At 50.2% G+C, this 18,887-nt stretch overlaps 1 protein-coding gene across 1 annotated transcript in view; it reads left to right on the forward strand.

Annotated features, from left to right (window-relative positions):
- Positions 1-18,887, forward strand: part of PSTPIP1 (proline-serine-threonine phosphatase interacting protein 1) — a 39,001-nt gene that overhangs the window by 18,195 nt on the left and 1,919 nt on the right. Inside the window, exons 4-13 of the mRNA XM_054592023.1 lie at positions 374-403; positions 5,989-6,023; positions 6,250-6,356; positions 8,400-8,462; positions 9,035-9,133; positions 10,095-10,140; positions 11,246-11,325; positions 11,929-12,027; positions 13,080-13,176; positions 13,688-13,778. Of these exons, the coding sequence (XP_054447998.1) occupies positions 374-403; positions 5,989-6,023; positions 6,250-6,356; positions 8,400-8,462; positions 9,035-9,133; positions 10,095-10,140; positions 11,246-11,325; positions 11,929-12,027; positions 13,080-13,176; positions 13,688-13,778 (747 nt within the window). The remainder of the gene's footprint in view (positions 1-373; positions 404-5,988; positions 6,024-6,249; positions 6,357-8,399; positions 8,463-9,034; positions 9,134-10,094; positions 10,141-11,245; positions 11,326-11,928; positions 12,028-13,079; positions 13,177-13,687; positions 13,779-18,887) is intronic.

Consider the following 18,887-nt stretch of genomic DNA (forward strand, 5'->3'; position numbering starts at 1 on the left):
TGTCTTGCTGCCTACCTAGACAAGCTGGAGCCTGGGCTGTGTGTACCTAACCTGAAGTAGGAGAGACAGAAACAAAGCCTACAGGGACCTCTGCACCTCAGAGTGGAGGTTCCAGAGCAGGCTGGGAGTCCTGTGTGTGAACCAGCACTGCCTTGAGCTCCCCATCCACCTGGGGCAACCGAAGAGCAGGGCAGAGTGGGATAGAGTGGGGAGCTCATCTCCTGGGAGAGCCAGCGACAGAGGGAAGGTGCCTTTCTGCCAGAGGACTAGAAAGGGCAAAAGCTGAAGATGGGAAAGTGCAGGGTACATTCAGAGCCAGGGAGTGACAGAGGCAGGAGTGGTACCATCTCAGCTCACTTGCTGTCTCTCTTAGAGCCACGCTCCATGCAGCTCCCGGCACACAGTAAGTACTTAATAAGTGTTACTGTATGTAATCCATGCAGCATGTACCAGGGTTAGTGAGACCATTCAGTTATTTCTTTCTTTAACTGTGGGCCAGCCACCCATCACACATCCATTTTTTCAGCAAGCATGTATGAAGCACCTACCATGTGCCATGGCTGACACTGAGTCAGGAGGATTTAAAAATAAAACAAAGGGCCCCATCATCCTGAGGCCAATGTCTAGCACCTTGTGGGTGTTTTAATCCTCCTTCTGTTTAGTGCCCTTTTATGCCCATCGCCTTTGGGAAGCTCTTCCAGATACTCTAGCTTTCCCTGTCACTTTTGACTTAGACCAGGTCACCCCATTCCCACACCAACTTAGAGGGCTCTTTGTGGGAAGAATTAATGACAGCCTGGGTCACTTCTGTGTTCCAGACACTTGTTGGGATGTGTTTAGGGCTGACCCCTCGGGGAAAGCTGGCCTAACAGTTCAGCATGGAGACTGGCACTTTCTTTTGCAGGGCCCATCCCCTGGTGGGGTAAGCCACCACCCTCCTCATGGCCATGATCCCCAGGCCCCATAGGAAGCTCATTCTCAGAGCTTTGGAGTGCAGGCAAAGGGCTGGTGGTGCACTGGCTGGGTATGGCCAAGAAAGAAAGAAAAAACCAGGGAGTTAACTGACCCCAGAAATAGCCCAGCGAGAACCAAAAGAGCAGAGCTTGTCGGCCTCCCTCGCCTCCGCTGCCTGACGATGTAGCATTTCTGCATCAACTCTGACTTCACACTGGCCAGAAACCTCACTGGAGCCTGGAGGCTCAGCCACATACATTAAAGGGAGGTTATTCCCATCTTCAAGTGATTTTTCTCATTCACTTCCTTCACACATTAACTGAGCCAGCATCCACTGGACAGTGGCAACAGAGAATGCACAAATATGTCCTGGCCTACATTCAAGACATCCCCGCAGGGCCTCTGCATGCATTTTAAAGATAGCATTAGGAAGGCAAAGGGGTGTATCTCTATTGCTTAAACTACACATCCAGCCCTGCAGAAAGCTCTTCCTGACTCTCCCTTCCAACCTCTAGGCCTTTGATCTGACTCTTTCCCCCGAGTTCTCCCCTACAAAGTCCTACATGTGCTTCAAGCTCTGGTTGAAGTATCACCTCCCCTGAAGTCACCTCCTTCCCCTCTTGCTCATCCTGGGGTGTTGGGCCTGTGCTCCTAGAAGCTTCACAGGGCAGGGGTTTGGGAAATGAAGGGAAAGTGAGGTCGGCAGGGCAGGGACCAATTTCCCATAAGGTCTGTCTGTGGTCACCTCAAGTAAGGACAGCCCGGATGGGAGATGGACCTAAATTTGTAATTATACTCTCATGACCCAACCTCACTCCCACTTGCCATAGCTTAAAGTGCTAAGGTTTTCCCATTAGAAGAGAACTTTGGGGTTTTTTTCTTTTTCATAACTTATCTTCCTCCAAGCTCAGAGAGTGAATACATCACTGAGGATGTTTCAGGGAGACAGGTAGCCCTGTTACTGGAAGGGGTCCTCTGACACCAGCTCCCTGCAGGCCCAGCCTCCAGCACAGGGAGCTGAGAGGAGCTGCTCCAGTCAGCTGGGAGGCAGCAGTCTCCTGGAGAGCAGGTGGGCAGGAGGTAGGGAGGCCAAAGGAGGGACCTGAGATGGTGCATGCCACATGTTGGGGAGGGTACAAAAGAAGGTATTTACACTGGAAATGTAGGCTGCAGAATATTAGGCTGAGCATCCTGAGAGCCAAGTTTAAACGGGCAACTGGAGGAGATACACACAAGGACACCAGCAACTGATAGCAGGGGGTACAAATCTGCATGGGGTCCCTGTCCTTGACATGCAATGGAGATACAACAGAGGAGAGCACAAGGAGATAGTAGTAATAGCTTCCCTGAATGGCAAGGGGGAAAACCTAAGGAACGATAGGAAGGCTAAGAGAAACCATCTTTACTGGGTCTCATGGGGGCAGAGAAAGACATCAAATGATCCCCAAATCCTCCGCAAGATCAGAATTTAAGGCCACTCTCCTGAGGAGAGTCTGCCAACCCACAGTGGGCTGCCTCTGGTCCCAGGAAAAGTTTAGGTCCTCTTCTCACCAGCTGAGGCTATCTCCTTGAAAATCTGGGTCCGAGAGAGAGGCGGCATCCTGTGTCTTGTTGTGTGAGTGGAACTGTGATGGTCTGATGGTATCAGTGCTGGGAATAGGGCTGGGGCAGGAAGGTCTGGAGCCCAGAGGTGAGCAGATGGCAGACCTGGAGTAGTCGGAACCTGCACTGCTTCCTGAGTGTCCCAGGCACAACAAGCACTTTCATCTGTGCAGCCCCCAAGGCCCAGTAAGCTGGTGGGGTAAAGGAGAGCCCAAGGTATGCATGGACTTTGTCACCATCAGGACTGTCCCAGGGTGGGTGCAGAAACTGAATGTCCATCTGGCAGTGCTGTGGGTTCAGGAAGAGGCTTTAAGCATCCAGTAAGGGTGGACAGAAGGGCCAGATGCTCCTGCAAGCCTGGGAGGGAGGGCCACAGAGAGAGGGGCACAGGTGGGTTTGGAGTTGAGGAAAGCCTTGGTATTTATGAGTGCTGAGTTTATTCTTCTGAGCTATATGCCTGGGAACAATAGGAAGGGGAATGAGGTACCATACCTTGCTCCTGTTTAGTGGGCTCATAGTTCAGCGAGGTGGCAGACACTCAATGCATCAGCCCAAGGTGACAACAGGGAAAAGTGGTCAGAAGGGACAGACGAAGAAGCTAGGCAAAGACACTGCACATAGGAAGTTAGCATGTGCAAAGGCCCTCGGGCAAGAAGGAACATAGCATCTAGAAGGAACTAGAGGATGGCCAGGTGACTGAGAGGGCAGAGAACAGGGTTAACAGGTGGAAAGCTGATAGGATGGGGGTGATGGAGCAAGGACTAGGGTGGTGGCAATGAGAGATGGGCTAATTGGAGATTTAGAAGGTAGAAAAAAGAAGGTAGTATAGAAGGAAGGAGAAGGTAGAGTCAAGGTCAGACTCGCATTCTGATGTGGATAGCCAAGCAGATGGGGGTGCCTTTGCTGATAAGGGAGTCCTGCAGGAGTAGGTTTGTGGGGCATTGAGTCCAGTTTTGTACACTCTGAGTTTAAGGTGCTTGTGAGATGTTAGATCCAAAAGGAGGCAAGGATGAGGCAGTGGATGTGCAGATCCTGAGGATGTGGTCTTGAAGGAGTTGCAAATCCACAGGTAGTATGAGCAAGAGCTGGGGTAGAGAGGAGAGGCCATGCTGAGCCTAGAGAGGCCCTAACCATGAATGGGGAGACTGAGGCAGGAAAAAGTGTGGGCAGATAGAGAGGGACTGGAGGTATAACTGCTGGCAAGGTGTCAATTCTGTTAGGGAAGAGTCCTGCCACTCCCCAACCAGGGCAGTGCTTCAGTCACTCTTCTCCTTCCTCTGGACAGAAACAGAGGGCAGCATTGACCAGTCTCACCCAGCACCACCTCTCCTAGTAGTGTGGCCCTGGGTCAGTTTCTTCAACTCTCTGACCCTGATCTTTCTCACCTGTAAAAGAACAGAGTTGAGAGGATGGAATAATTTAGGCCAGCAGCCCTCACATCTGAATGGACATTAGCAGCATAGAAGCTAACGCAGTGTGCTGGGCCCCGGTGAGTTTCTGCTTCAGGACCAGTGTGAGCTTGAGAGTCTGCGTTTCCAACAAACTCCCAGATGACACTGCTGCTGCTGGTGTGCAGACCACACTTGAAAATCCACTTAGTTTAGGGCAAGGGGTCTGGCACTGACTAAACCCCGACAGTTCTCATCTAGGCCTGGATCCCTGTGGATCCTGCCCGGCTGTTGCTCCAGCTTGGCTTTAGTTTCCCTAACTGCCCAATGGGAAGAAAGAGTCCCCTGGAAGCCTGCCTTGCACGGATTGCTAGGGGATGCGGCAACAAGGCTGAAGGCCAAGGCTGTTTAGAGCAGGCGCTATGCTGCCATGTGGCCACCAGGGGGCCGGTGCGCTGCTCCGCAGAGAGGCTGTGAGGGGCGCGGACAACCGTGGAGAGCCTGCTCAGGCACCCTGGGGAGTCGAGAGCCACAGCGGATTTTGCCTCCTTGGCTGCAAACACAGGCAGTTAATTTTACCCTTGAGAGTGGGCAAGCTCTTAGGTGGGCCATTGGAGGTACAGCTCAGGTCAGCTTCAGGGTCCCAGAGGACCCCCAGGATTGGTGGGATGCACAGATCTGGGCTCAGGAAAGAGTTGCACAACAACCACGTCCCAACAAAGGTGTTTTATGCATATAAATTCATTTAATCCTCACAACCATCCTGTTTGTGCTATTAATATCCCCATTTTACAAAAGGGGAACTGAGACACATAGTAGGTAACTTGCCCAAGGTCACACAGAGAGTGAGTGGCAGAGCCTGGACTGAACCCAGGCTCTCTGGCTCAGGGTCTGCATGTGGGAGTCCAGACAGGAGCCCCCACCCAGCTCCTGCTGGTGTCCCACGCTAGGATTCCAAATCACCTCTGTCCTGTGCAGGACCTAAAGCTCACCCTCTGAGAGGTCCCTGTCTCTGAGGCAGATGAGCTGGGAAAAGGCACTTTTCCCACAGGTCCTGTTACTGATCCAAAGAGCACTCTGCCTTCTGGTGCCCCGTTACCTATCAGCAGATAAGACTGGGTCTTGGCTGGGCTCCCGCACCTTTGCTCAGGCCTCAACTTGGTCCGCCGTGGCTCTAGGGAAGAGTCCTCTTTCAGGCTGCCATATAAAATACAGAATGCCCAGTTAAATTTGCATTTTGGATAAACAACAAATGCTTTTTCAATGTAAGTGTGTTCAAATATTAATGGGGGATGCTTATACTCAAAAAGTATTATGTGTTTAATTAATCTAGAATTCAAATTTAACTGGTGACCTGTATTTTTATTTGCTCCATCTGGCAACCCTGACAAGGGGGCCCTTCCCCCTATCTCCATGCCAACTCCAGCCTCTTCCTTCCCGCTCTCCCTCAGGCCCACCCAAGAGCACACAGTGTCGCATCTCTGCTCCAGAATGGCCACCCTACTGCCTCATGACTCAGTAGAGCTCAGCACACCATAAAGTAAACTCCCCATCTTCCCTCCTGAGTCTCCCTCAGAGATGTCACCACCATACACCCAGCCACCCCCGCCGGGTGCCAGGGATAGCCTCTCATTATCCTCACCTATACATCCTGTTCTCCCCGTCCTAAGGCTCCCACATTTCTCCCCTTCTGCAACCTTTCCATGCTTGCCCCCTACCATCCAGCTTCTGCTAAAATATCCACCAGGCCACCTGCCTAAATCCAGGTCTGAACCCTGCCTTCTCCTACCTCAGCCAGGGAAAGGACTCCAAGGAGAGAGGACATGCAGAAGCCAGGATCATCCTACCACAGTGGAGAGGCTTGATTGCTTTAAAGTTTCCAACTAATGCTTTGCCTTTTAGAAATCTCAGCTCCATTGAGTCTAGGTCAGTGTAGGTGAGTGACCCAGGGCCTTCCTGCCAAAATAAAAGTCCCAGGGGACAGGTAGGACTTCAAGTTCCACTGTGCTGTCCTCCTGCTGATGCTGACCCCTCTGTTTTGCAGCTCCCTGAGGGCCTCCTTTGACTCCCTGAAGCAGCGTAAGTCCCAGCTGTCCCCTACCCCAGGCTGTAGGGTGATAGGACCTTCTGGGAACATAGACAGAGGTGGATGGATTCTGGCCAAGCGAAATTTCAGACTGCACACAGGCCTGTGGCATTAGTGGAGGATTTGGAACAACAGAGACTGGCCTTGTTGGAGTGAGTGTGTGGGTGACAGGCTTATTGGGTCTGACATGGGAGGTCAATGTCCATACTCTGCCCTCAGAAATCGAGGACGTGGGCAGCTCCCACATACAGCTGGCCCTAGCCCTGCGTGAGGAGCTCCGCAGCCTCGAGGAGTTCCGAGAGAGGCAGAAGGAGCAGAGGAAAAAGGTGAGGCGGTGTGCTCCCCTATCATCAAGTGGGAGGTGGCCATCTTCATTGTGGAGGTGGTGGCAGATGGACCCTCCTGACAGAGCCCAAGGAGGCTTGGGGACAGCACCCCAGGCTTGGGGGTGATGCTAATTTGAAGAAGGAAGGGAAGGGCTCAGCTCACAGGCTTGGGATCCTCCTTGAGGCTCTTTCCCTGAGCTGTCTCATGCCAAAAAGAGCAGAAGATGAGACTTGTTGACCATCCTACCACAGCAGGCTGCAGAGGGACAGTGAAAGCTTGGGGTTATCCAAAGAAGGCAAACTAAATTGGGGAATCACCAAAAACTGGTCCTGAGCCCAAGGACCCAAGTTGCTTGTCTGGGAGAAAGGCAGACTGAGAGTCAGTCACTGGCCACTCTGCAGGGGTGTCCAAGGTGGAGGCAAAGAGAGCCTGCAGGGAGTATGTGGTGTCATGCTTACCTCATCAACCAAAGATATTTCTCACCTATGTGTAGGACACAGCTTCATCTTTAGATGTATGGAAAGGAAATGAGGCTCCCACCATGGGAGCTGTACAAACAGAGATTGAGGGCTACGTGTCAGGAAAGCTGCAGTGGGGAGGTGGGAGGTGGGCTTTGTGACTACTGTGTCCTAGGGCCCCATCCCAAGCCTGAGACTGATTGGCTGAGCATTTGGCCCACTGGGAGGACAGGTGTGGACACATGCTTAGCCTCTAGGGTTTTAGTGATGAGGGCGGCGCCCTGGACAAGGAGAGAGAGGCCAGCAGACAGAAACACTTCTTACGTGGAGAATATCCAAAGAATTGAAAATGGAAAAGTCCATGCAACAGAGCTGTGAAGGGGAAGAAGATGCCAGCTCATTGCTGGGGCCAGGCTGAGCTTGCATGTCCTGAGCAAATGCTTCCCTCACTATGTCTCAGTTGAAAGATGGGACACTTATGTCCACTTCCTAAGCTTTGAGGACCCAGTACAGAACCAGGCTCCCAACTGTCTTAACAGAAAAGGCACTGGCTCCAATTAGTGGCTCTTACCACAGAAATTCAGTGTGACTGTACCCTCAGTCTGTCCATCTGGCCAGCCAGGGTCTCAGGTTTTTGAGATTCTAAATTTGGGTTCCTGAGCAGACAGTGGGTCCCCCAAAGCTAGCTCCAGAAGCTTGCCCAGACTTGAGGTGCTGCAGGAGCTGATCTCTCTGAGCAGGGACTTGTCTGTAGAGTGTGCAATCATCTGCTCAGACAGCGAGGCCCCAGGCTGGCTATTTTAAGCTCTCCTATGGCCAGAGGAACTGTATGTCTGCAAAAGTTGTTTTGGACAGAGCAACACCTTCCCCAGACCTGCCATCACCTTCACAAGTAGAGAGCTGTGATGTAGTGTGTGGGGACACCTGCCTGGGCACATCTGTGCATGTGTGTATGTGTATGTGGGGGAGGATATGAGCACACATGTGCACACCTATGAGCATGTGTGTGTGTCTTGGTGTGTTTGTGTTCCTATGGGAACAGACCTGTGTCTGTACACAGGGAACATGGGAGTGTGCTAATGTATACTTTTGCTTGGTGTCTATGGACACTCTGGGAGTGTTTGCATGAAGGCCTGTATGTTCAAGTGGGAGCAGTGGGAGCATAGGGGCCTGTTAGTGTGTACTTCTGTATGTGTGTTATGTCATGTGGAACTTTGTGTGTATGTGTGTGTCTAAGTGTGTACACAGTATATGACAGCTGTGAGTGGGTACAGAGGCATGAGTGAGGACTCTGTGTGTGTGTGTGCGCGTGTACATATACATTGGATATTCTCTGGCTAGAGACCAAGTCCTGGCTGCAGGCTGCAGCCAATGAGAGGACACATGTGCCCTGAGCTTCTCTAGCTTTCTATTCTGAGCAGTACTTGTGAAAGAGCAAGCTGTGGGAGAGGGAGAGCATCTTGTGGCTACCGCTTCAGAGCTGGGAGGATGCTACACCTCATCCCAGGGAAACCCCATCCTCTTGGCCTAGGGGGAGTGTCCAGAGGCCACAGCTCCCCTCTAAGAGCCTCATGTCCCCTGCAGTACGAGGCTGTCATGGACCGTGTCCAGAAGAGCAAGCTGTCACTCTACAAGAAGACCATGGAGGTGGGTGCAAGGCTCTTAGGCCTTGAGGAATGCAGACAAGGTGTGAAGCTCAGGAGACCTGGGATGGGCACCTGGGACAGGGAGGCCTCAGATCTTTACCCAGTTACATGCACATTGGCCTGTTACATGCTCAGGGGTGCACTGGGGACTCTCGACTGTTGGACAGGTAGTCAGTCCCAGACAATGGCCCACAGGGTGATCTGTGCTGTCAGCTGCAGACTCTAAGAATGGAGGGAAAAGAGATACCTGAGCTTTGTCCCCTAGGACCCTGGGTGAGGAGAAAAAGACTGCACAAGAAGCTAGCATCTTGAGGATGCATGGTATTTTCAGGGACTTGCTGGTGGTTTAATGTGACCTCTTCTCTGAAGAGGTCAGGGCTTTGGGCAGGGTTACAATGTCCCCAAAGGCAATGGGGCTGGGAACAATTCTCCTTCACCATTATGGACTTCCATATCCCTGTCCCTGGTGAGGAGGCCCCTACTCTATCCACATCTCTCAACAGAAAAAAGGGAGGCTGAGTTCAGGGAGTCTCACTCTGGGCCCCCACAAGTCACACCCTTCCACATCCCCAGTCTAAGAAGACATATGAGCAGAAGTGCCGGGATGCTGACGATGCCGAGCAAGCCTTCGAACGCATTAGCACCAATGGCCAACAGAAGCAGGTGGAAAAGGTGTGTGGGGCCACTGAGGCCATATGTTGTCACCCAGGGTTGGGGCAGGGCAGGTAAGGCAGAGAAGGGGTGCCATAGACACCTTCAGGCAAGGTCTGCTTCTGGGACATGCTAGTTTCCCACCCCTCTCTGAACCTGATATCCCCATCTATGAAACGGGTTTCCTAGAATCTCAGGGCATGAACTGACAGGGTCAGCTTGATCCCCTTTGCTATCTCCAGGCTGCACCCAAAGACCCATTCCTCAGAGCAGACCCTCTGTAGCCCAGGCCCAGAGCTCATGGGGTAATGAGAGAAGAGGCTAAACCTTTATGCAACCCTTGGAGTGGGGTTCAGTAAGCTTATGTCACTGAAAGGAAACTGAGGCCCAGTGATGGTGAGTGACTTGTCCAAGGTCTCAGAGACAGGAAGCAACAGAGAAGGGATCCAAACCCAGGTTATCCAGAGCCCAAGCTCTTGACTGCTCTGGACTGTAGGCCAGGGTGGGAGTGTGAGAGCCACAAGGGCCTTGACACATTTTGCCCCTTGCACAGGCAGGAAAGCTGAGGCCCATAGGGGTGAGGGGCCCGAGGGTCAGCTGGGAGCAGCAAGTTGGGGGCCAGAGCCCAAGTCCCAACCAGGAGGTTCAGCACTGACCACATGGAGCCCCAGGTCCTGGCCACTGGTCCACATTTCTCTCTCTAGATCCTGACACCTAGTTTTCCTGTGTTTCTGCATGGACTGCAAGTTTGTTTTTTGTTTCTCTTTTATTGGAAAAGCTTTCTTATTGTGGTCTTTTGTGGGGTGGAGCTGGAGTAAATAATGGAACTTGCTCACAGTTGGCTCCTGAGTATCCTCATGGGTAGTCATGGAGGGGTGTGACAGAAGCACTTCAGAGTCACTCAGGGAAGCTGGGAGCCCTAAGGTGAGGACTGTGGTCTCCAGGGTAGGGACTCAGCACTGCTTTCCCTTTGTCTCCTCAGAGCCAGAACAAAGCCAAGCAGTGCAGGGACTCGGCCACAGAGGCAGGTATGTGGCCCACCCACCTCCTCAAACCTGTGTGGTGCACTGGACAGGCCTTCCCCCAACTGCACACTTTCCTACACTGGGGACATATACACTCACACCTGACCACACAGAGTCACAAGTTTGTCACTCTCACTTCCATACTTATTCAAGTAAAATGAAAATATTCATGTCCTCTCTTTTTCTAAGACTATTTTTGGTGGTTTGCATGTTTTAACTAGTCTGCACAACAATCCTGTGAGGTGACTGCTATTATTATCCTCCTTTTTAACAGATGATGAAACTGAGGCACAGAGAGATTAAATACCTTACCCAAAATCACCATTAGTAAGTGATGGTGACTGCATCCAACCCAAGTCATCTGGCTCTAGAGCTCAGGACTTTCACAGCTACCATCATGGCAGACACACCCACTCATCTCTCTCTCTCTCTCTCTCTCTCTCTCTCTCTCTCTCTCACACACACACACACACACACACACGCACGCACACACACACGCACACACGCACACACACACACAGCCTTCTCTGGGCCTGTCTCCTCTGTCCTTCACCTGATGCCAAAACCCTCAACACCTCTTGTCTCTGCCAGCATACCTCTCAGGACAGAAAGCTCGCTCTGCTCCCTTCTCCTGGGAAGGGTCTCCCTTCCGCTCTGCTTTTCCCAGGACCCAGCTGCTCCCAAGGCTGGAGGGCATGTGAACCCCAGAGTTCTGGGGACAGAGGTCGTGGCCAAGCCTGCTGGGTCCCCAGCCCAACAGCTCCCCTACTCCTCTATACCGTCCTTCAATGCTGCCGTCAGTTTCCCATCTGGAAAGTGATGGGTGGGACTGAAGATGACAAGAGGCCTGGACTCTGACCTTGGGTGTATGGCCTCTACTCCAGACTTGGGCAACTCAGAGCACAGCAGGGAGCTAAGAGTTACCCCAAAAGGAAGAGTACCACAGTGGGTGGCCCTGACAAGTGTCCAGAATGAGAAACCAGAAGCCGAGGCAGGTCTCTCTGGGGAAGGAGGAACTCTGAGCAGAGGCACTGCTGGAGCAAAAGAGTGGGCAGTGGAGATACCCATTGAGGCTGCCTACCTACCTGAGGGCCACCTGTGCTTCCAGAGAGAGTGTACAGGCAGAACATTGAGCAGCTGGAGAAGGTACGGGGAGAGTGGGAGCAGGAGCACCGGACCACCTGTGAGGTGAGTAACCTTGAGCCTCATTTTTCCCAGCTATAAAATAGGAAAGACAGTCCTCCCTGCTCTAAACCCCTTCCTAAAGCAGTGGGGTGGTAGGAGGGCCTCATTCCTTCATTCACCCACTCATCTGCTCACTCCCCAGCCTGGGCTGGGACTCTATCCCCAGAGAGCTCACTGCTGTTGGCTTTGTGCCCTGAGCCCCTTTGTTTCAAACAGGCATCCTTCATCCTTTTTTGTTGCAGCCAAAACTGAGGCTCAGACAAAACCCAGAGCTTCCTGGACCCTACTCGAGAACAGGGGCTGGGAGACAGGCCTTAGGACTGCTCCTCTTACAGCGCCCTCCTAGGGCCTTTCCAGTGTGTGGTGGGACCTGGAGGGAGGAAGAGGGCAGGAACCCCACGGGCAACTCAACCTTCTTCCCAGAAGCCTGAGGTGTTGGCACAGATGTGCGGGTGGGAACTCCTAGCAGGAGTATTTCCTTTACACTTGGCTTTGAGCAGAGAGGGTCTAGCTCATCAGCCCTAGCTGAGATCCGTTGGGCCTAGCCTTGCCTGGCTCTGCAGCTCCCTTCTCACCTCTTATCTCCATTCCCTCTCCACACCCCAGGCCTTCCAGCTGCAAGAGTTCGACAGGCTGACCATCCTCCGAAATGCCCTGTGGGTACACTGCAACCAGCTCTCCATGCAGTGTGTCAAGGATGATGAGGTTGGGAGACCAAGGGTGGGGAGGGATATGGAGTGAGCTGGTAGACGAGGCAGGTAAAGAGAGAGCAGCTTCTGAGCAACAGCATGCCCAGGTCCACTTGGGTCTGTCAACAAACACCTCAGGCATCATCCTCTGCCCCTAGGGCCCCAAGTTCAGGGAGCTCAGTATGGCACAGAACCGTGGTCTCTCTGCCTGGAAGACTATGCTTGGTCTTGGTTCTGCCAGGGTTGGGAAGATAGGTGGACACAGTCCCTCAGAGGTCTGCAGAGACTGGAGACCCCTGGGCTGTTCTGTTCTAGGCCTACCATTTGCAGGAACTGAGGTCAGTCTCTCCTCTGTCCCCTACACTTCTCCTGGGTGTCCTGGTGCCCTTACTGAGCTAGCTCTACATGCTGGGTGGTTGGGATGGGTCCTATCCAGCAGAGAGGGGCCACTACCTTCTCACCAGGGTCTGTATGACCTCTATTCATGTAGCCCCAGAGCCATGAGCTCTCTTGAAGCAGCCCTGACTCCCTGGTGCTCACTGCTCTTCTTTGCCTGACCTCTCCACCTGTGGGCTGTGGGGTTTTGGGTTCCTCCACCCAAATGACTTGAGCCCCCCCTGTGGCCTCCTTGTGGCAAAGGAAGAAGGGTGGGCTATGGGTCCTGTCATACTGAAACAAAACCCAGCTGCACTGAATTCTTGTTCTGAGATATTGGGTAAGTGACTTTCCTTCTCCAAGTTTCCTCATCTATAAAATAAGGGAAATAGTGTCTACTGCAGAGGACAGAAGTGAGGTAAATCCCTTGCATAGGATCTTGTGTATAGGAAGTGTTTGGGAACCAGGAGATGCTGTCAGCCAGGGCTCTGACCCCTCTGGCAGTCCTGGTGCAGTTACACCCCAAGACCCCCCCGAATACAGACACTGAGCTGTACACACAAGGCCTGCAAGGAGTGTGGTGTGGTGGAATCCCCTGGCCAGAGTTCAGAGTCATAGAAAGACAGGGCTTCGATAAGGGTGGGCACTAAGGTGAGGCCTGGCCCCCCAGCCTCTGTTCTTCCCCACCCCCAGTTCTACGAGGAGGTACGGGTGACTTTGGAAGGCTGCAGAGTGGAGGCTGACATCAACGGCTTCATCCAAGCCAAGAGCACAGGCACTGAACCCCCAGGTAAGGCCCGGCCTGCAGGCAGCACGACCTCTGGGTCCAGACCTGTCTGTCCCGAACAGGCCTGGCCCTGGTTCTCTGAGCCTCAACTACCAGGGCAGGGCTGGTGTGGCTCACAGACCCCCTCTGGGTGGAGGAGATGTGGCCAGATTCCATGGAGGAATTAAGGACAGTATGGTCCCCTAAGGCAGAGGATGAGTAGAACTTAATAATACTGTAATAATCAGAAGAGTGAGTGGAGGTGGAGAGCCTCCTCAGAGACCCCACCTCAACCTGTTTGGTCCCATTAAATTATGAGCCCAGAATATTTGGTTTCAGTGGTGCCCACAGTGGGGTCTCTCATGGAAGTGAGAGAGGCCCATTCCCCAAGTGCAAACATGGGCCAGGGCCAAGATGGGAAAGTGAATTTCCAGTCTGTGTTTCTGGATGGGGATAGGTTGGGGTATCAGATGGCAGAGGTCCTTTCCTGCCCTGCTCTCAGCCACCCTGGACCTCACAGGCTTGTTCTCCACAGCTCCAGTGCCCTACCAGAACTACTACGATCGGGAGGTTGCCCTATCATCTGGCAGCCCTGGCATACAACCGTCATGTGGCATGATAAAAAGGTGAGATACCCACTGGGATGCGAGGTTGGGTGGGGGGCAGGAAGCAGGTACAGCCTCTCCTCCTGCAACTGACTGATCTACAAGGTCTGTCCAGAAGCCATGTAATATGAAAAATGAGACATTTATTGAAGGAGATACAAGATACAAGAAACAATGTGCATAGGACAATTACGCCTCAGTCCCCTTCAAAGTAGGCACCTTGGGACCTCACACAGATCTCCCAATTGCCATCAGCTGCCCCACTGTATTTTCTTGAATCTCATCAATGGTCTGATATCTCTTCTCTTTCAAAGATGATTAGTTTTGGGAAAAGCCAGAAGTTGCAGGGTGCCAAATCTGGGCTGTAGCAGGGCTGAGTCACCTGGATGATTTGATACTTCACCCAAAAACTCTGCATAAGACATGATGTATGAATGGATGCATAGTCATGATGAAACTGCTAATCATCAGTTGCCCATAGTTGTGGCCTTCTGAATAGTCTGACTAGTTTCCATGGAGGACTGTTCAAGCTTAGTGTAAAATTTGATGCAGATTCATTGCTCTACTCGCCCAGTCATTTTGAATATGATGGCCACGCAGTACACATGCTCACTCAACAGCATCTATCACCCCCACTGACTAGTACAGTAAAGTCATCATTGTTCATGCATGCGCATTCTCGTCTACTCTCCTTGGCTACTACTAGGTTGCACAAACCATTCTCATTATATTAGCAATGGCTGTACTTTTCCTGGACAGGCCTGGTATATGTATTGATTAATCATCCACTGCATGTTTGGTACTGTGTTCAGGTGCTGGGCACTCTTTGAGGACAAGACAGGCTCAACCAGGTCTCATGAAACCCTCAGCCCAAGGGGACCCAGGCATTAAACACATTAATCACACCCCACTTATTTATAAGTGAACGCTAAGAGCTCTAGGGACACCTCAGGCTAGCTTCCTGTCCCTTGGAGCCTGCTGCTAGCCTGGGCTGGTGCCCTGGACAGTCAGGTTGCAGTGGTAATGCTCGCCCGCTGGTGCAGGATCAGGATGTAGGAGCAGGCCCCGTAGCCAGTATTCTTGGAAAATTCTCCAGGTTCCTCAGGAGCCCTTCCCTGGCCTAGCTGTAGTAGGATCCAAAGCCTCAGTGTGTTACCTGAACAAGTCACTCACCTTCACTAGGTCCAGGGCCCATGAGTGCCAACTGGGGTCAGACTCAGAACCAAAGAACCCTCCTACTTTAGGTCTTGTGTGATGATGATGACAGCCAATTGGGAGTGTCTTAACCTGCTCAGGGAGTGCACCAGTAGCCAGGTCTTGGATGGACCTCCATACCCTGTCTGTGGGCTTGTAGAAGCATCTGTGGGTTTCACATAGTACCTGTGCCCCTCTCCCAACCCGAAGCCCCCATGACCTCCTCTCCATCCAACCTTATGCAGAAAAGGCCTTGCGTTTGGGAGGTAGACAAGGGAAATGGTGGGGTGTTGTAGGGGTGGTCAACGGAGCTCCCAGCCCTCTGAGGACAGCTCACTTTCAAGACCTCAGGAGCCCGTAGGATCTCACAGGAGGATGTCTCAGAAGCAGAGGCTCATAAGAAGCACTGAAGGCCAGAGCTGGGAGCACAGTGTACTTCTCTGACAACCTCGAGAAAGCAGTGACCCCAGGAAAATGACATTCATACCCTCACAATGTTACCAAAATCTTGGGGGACCCAGGCCTCCCTGTGCCCCCAGTGAGGACTTGCATCCTGCCACAGGGGGTCATTTAAACAACTGGATGAAAGAGCTCACCTGAGACAGTGTCAAGAAAAGACAGAAAGGAAACAAGAAAAGATGCCCACTCACTATTATTGAGTATGGTGTTGGAAGTCCTAGCCACAGCAATTAGACAAGAAGAAGAAATAAAAGGCATCCAAACTGGAAAGAAGGAAGTAAAACTGTCATTGTTTGCAGATGACATGATACTATCTATAGAGAACCCTACAAATTCCACCAAAAAACCATTAGAACTAATGAATGAATTCAGTAAAGTGGCAGGATACAAAATTATTAATATTCAGAAATTGGTTGCATTTTTACATACCAATAATGAATGAAAAATGAAGAAAACAAATCCATACACAATTGCATCAAAAAGAATAAAATACCTAGGAATAAATTTAACCAAGGAGGTAAAAGATCTATACTCAGAAAACTAAAAGACATTAAAGAAAAAAATTCAAGAAGACACAAATAAGTGGAAGCATATACTGTGCTCCTGGACAAGATGAATAAACATTGTTAAAATGTTCATACTAACCAAAGCAAGCTACAGAGTCAATGCAATCTTTATCAAAATACCAATGGCATTTTTCACAGAACTAAAATAGATAATCCATACATTTATGTGGAACCAGAAAAGACCTCAAATAGCCACAGCAATCTTAAGAAAGAAGAACAAAGTTGGAATATCACACTACCTGATCGCCCTCTATACTACAAGCCTATAGTAGTCAAACCATCAAGGCACTGACATTAAAAAAAAAAAAAAAAGACACATAGATCAATGGAACAGAATAAAGAACCCCAAAATAAATCCACACCTATATGGTCCATTAATCTATGACAAAGAAAGCAAGAATATACAATGGGGTAAAAACAGTCTATTCAATAAATGGTGCTGGGAAAACTGCACAGATAATTGCTGAGAATGAAATTAGACCACCTTTTTACACTATATACAAGAATGAACTCAACATAGGTTAACAACTTAAATGTAAAACCTAAAATCATAAAACTCCTAAAAGAAAACATAGGCAATAAACTCTTTGATATTGGTCTTAGCAATATTTTTTTGAATATGTCTCCCCAGGCAAGGGAAACAAAAGCAAAAATAAACAAATGTAACTAGGTAAAAAAGCTTTTGTACTATAAAAGCAACCATCAACAAAAGGAAAAAACAGCCTATTAAATGGGAGAGGATGTTTGTAAATGATACATCCAACAAGGGGTTAATATCCAAAATACATAGAGAACTCATACAGTTCAACATAAAGTACAATCTTCTCTAGCTGGGTGGCTCAGTTGGTGGGAGCATCACCCCATACACCAAAAAATTATGGGTTTAATTCTTGGTGGGGCACATACAAGAGACAACCAACTGATGTTTCTCACATCAATGTTTCTCTTTCTTGTGCTCTCTCTTCATTCCTCTCTCTCTAAAATCAATTTTAAAAAACATATCCTTGGGTGAGGATTAAAAAAACAAATCAACTTTAAAAAATCTGATATAAAAATGGGCAGTGGACACATAGAGACATTTCTCCGAAGAGGACATAAAGATAGGCAATAGATATATTAAAAGATGCTCAACATTCTAATCATCAGAGAAATGCAAATTAAAACTACAATGAGATATGACCTCACACTTTTCAGAATGTTGATGAGAATGTGGAGAAAGGGAGCCTTCGTGGACTGTTGGTGGGAATGCAGATTGGTGCAGCCACTGTGGAAAACAGTATGGCGTTTTCTCAAAAAACTAAAAATAGAGCTGCCATATGGTCCAGGAATTCCACTTCTGGGTACTTATCTGAAGAAATCCAAAACAGTAATTCAAAAAGATAATATGCACCTCTATGTTCATTGCAGTGTTGTTTACAATAACCAAGATATAGAAGCAGCCCAAGTATCTATCAATAGAAAAGTGTATAAAGATGTGACACATACATACAATGAATATTACTGGGCCTTAAAAAGAATGAACTCTTGCCATGTGCGATGGACCTATACTAAATGAAATGTCAGTCAGAAAATCTAAAGAACAAAATAAAAGAACAAACAAAACAGAAACAAACTCATAGATACAGAGAACAAATCAATGGTTGCCTGATGGAAGAAGGGTTGGGGAGGTGAGTGAAAAAGGTGAAGGAATTAAGAACAAATTGTCTGTTATAAAAATAGTCAACAGAGGTGTAAAACACAGCATAAAGAATATAGTCAATAACGTAATAACTATGTACGGTGTCAGATAGGTACTAGACTTATCAGGGTGATCACTTCATAAGATAAAAAAGTGTCTAATCACTATGTGGTACACCTGAACCTAATATTGTATGTCAACTGTAATTTAAAAATGAATTTAAAAATTTAAAAAAGGGACAGAAAGGAGTGCCCTATGAAGACAAAAGAGAGAGAGGTCCTGCTGGGTAGAGGAGAGGGAAGGGGTGGAAAGGGTTGCTGTCTAGGTTAGCCAGAAACCAGGCAGGGTGGAGAGGGCAGAAGCAGGTACTGGGAAATGAGTGAAGGGGAGAATTGGAGTTGCAAATGCAGACAACTCTAGGGAAACAATGCAGTGAGGCAGAGCACACACCAGCCTCAAAGAGCTCTGCTCCTCCCAGCCCTGCTAGGTTTAACCCTGCCACTGCCTAACCCCTCCACCTCTATCAGTGAAAGGCCTTGTCATGAGCACTAGGTGGGCCTGCGTGCCCACTCCCAAACCATTGGTCCACAAACCCTGTGTATGGGTGGGCGGGCGTGAGGGAGGGACCAGATTAATCTGCCTCCACTCCTCAAACTCCTCCTCTGTCCAGTCCCTGTTCTGCACCTTTGCATCTCCCCCACCCCATTCACTGGTAATGCCTTTTTGCACCCTAATTTCTGCCTGTTAAAGCTAAGCCTTTCAAGACTTGACCCCACAGGCTGCCTTTCCTGAGGCAGCCAAGCAGCATCAGCTTCTAATTATTTAGTCTTTAGTACTGTTGGCTTCATGGGGGTAGCCCCAGTGTTTATCTCTTGCTTGTTCCATTTTGGTTTTTATTCACTGAAGCTCCATGACTCCAGCTCAGTCCAGGCCTGACCCAGGCACAGGGGGAGGGTGAGTAAGTTCAGCACTGTCTCCAGAGCTCACATGTACAGTGGGTACTGCTGCTTCATGTGGTTGGGGAGTGGCCAGGCAGGCCAAGCAGGCAAGGAGGCTGCTGTTCCAAGCGGCAGGCTGACTGGGCCCAAGCTGGTGGTGAGCCCAGTAGGAGGAGTGGATCCACCTCTGAGAGCCCTCTTATTGCCCATTCGATGAGGGTGGAGCAAGAGCTTGCTGGGGCCAGGGTCAGATAAGACCACTTGGGACCACCCTTTGGGGAACCTTCATGCCTAA

This window comes from Pteronotus mesoamericanus, unplaced genomic scaffold (assembly GCF_021234165.1).
Source record: "Pteronotus mesoamericanus isolate MK-2021 breed Mesoamerican mustached bat unplaced genomic scaffold, CSHL_Meso_final scaffold_31, whole genome shotgun sequence".
Taxonomy (NCBI): domain Eukaryota; kingdom Metazoa; phylum Chordata; class Mammalia; order Chiroptera; family Mormoopidae; genus Pteronotus; species Pteronotus mesoamericanus.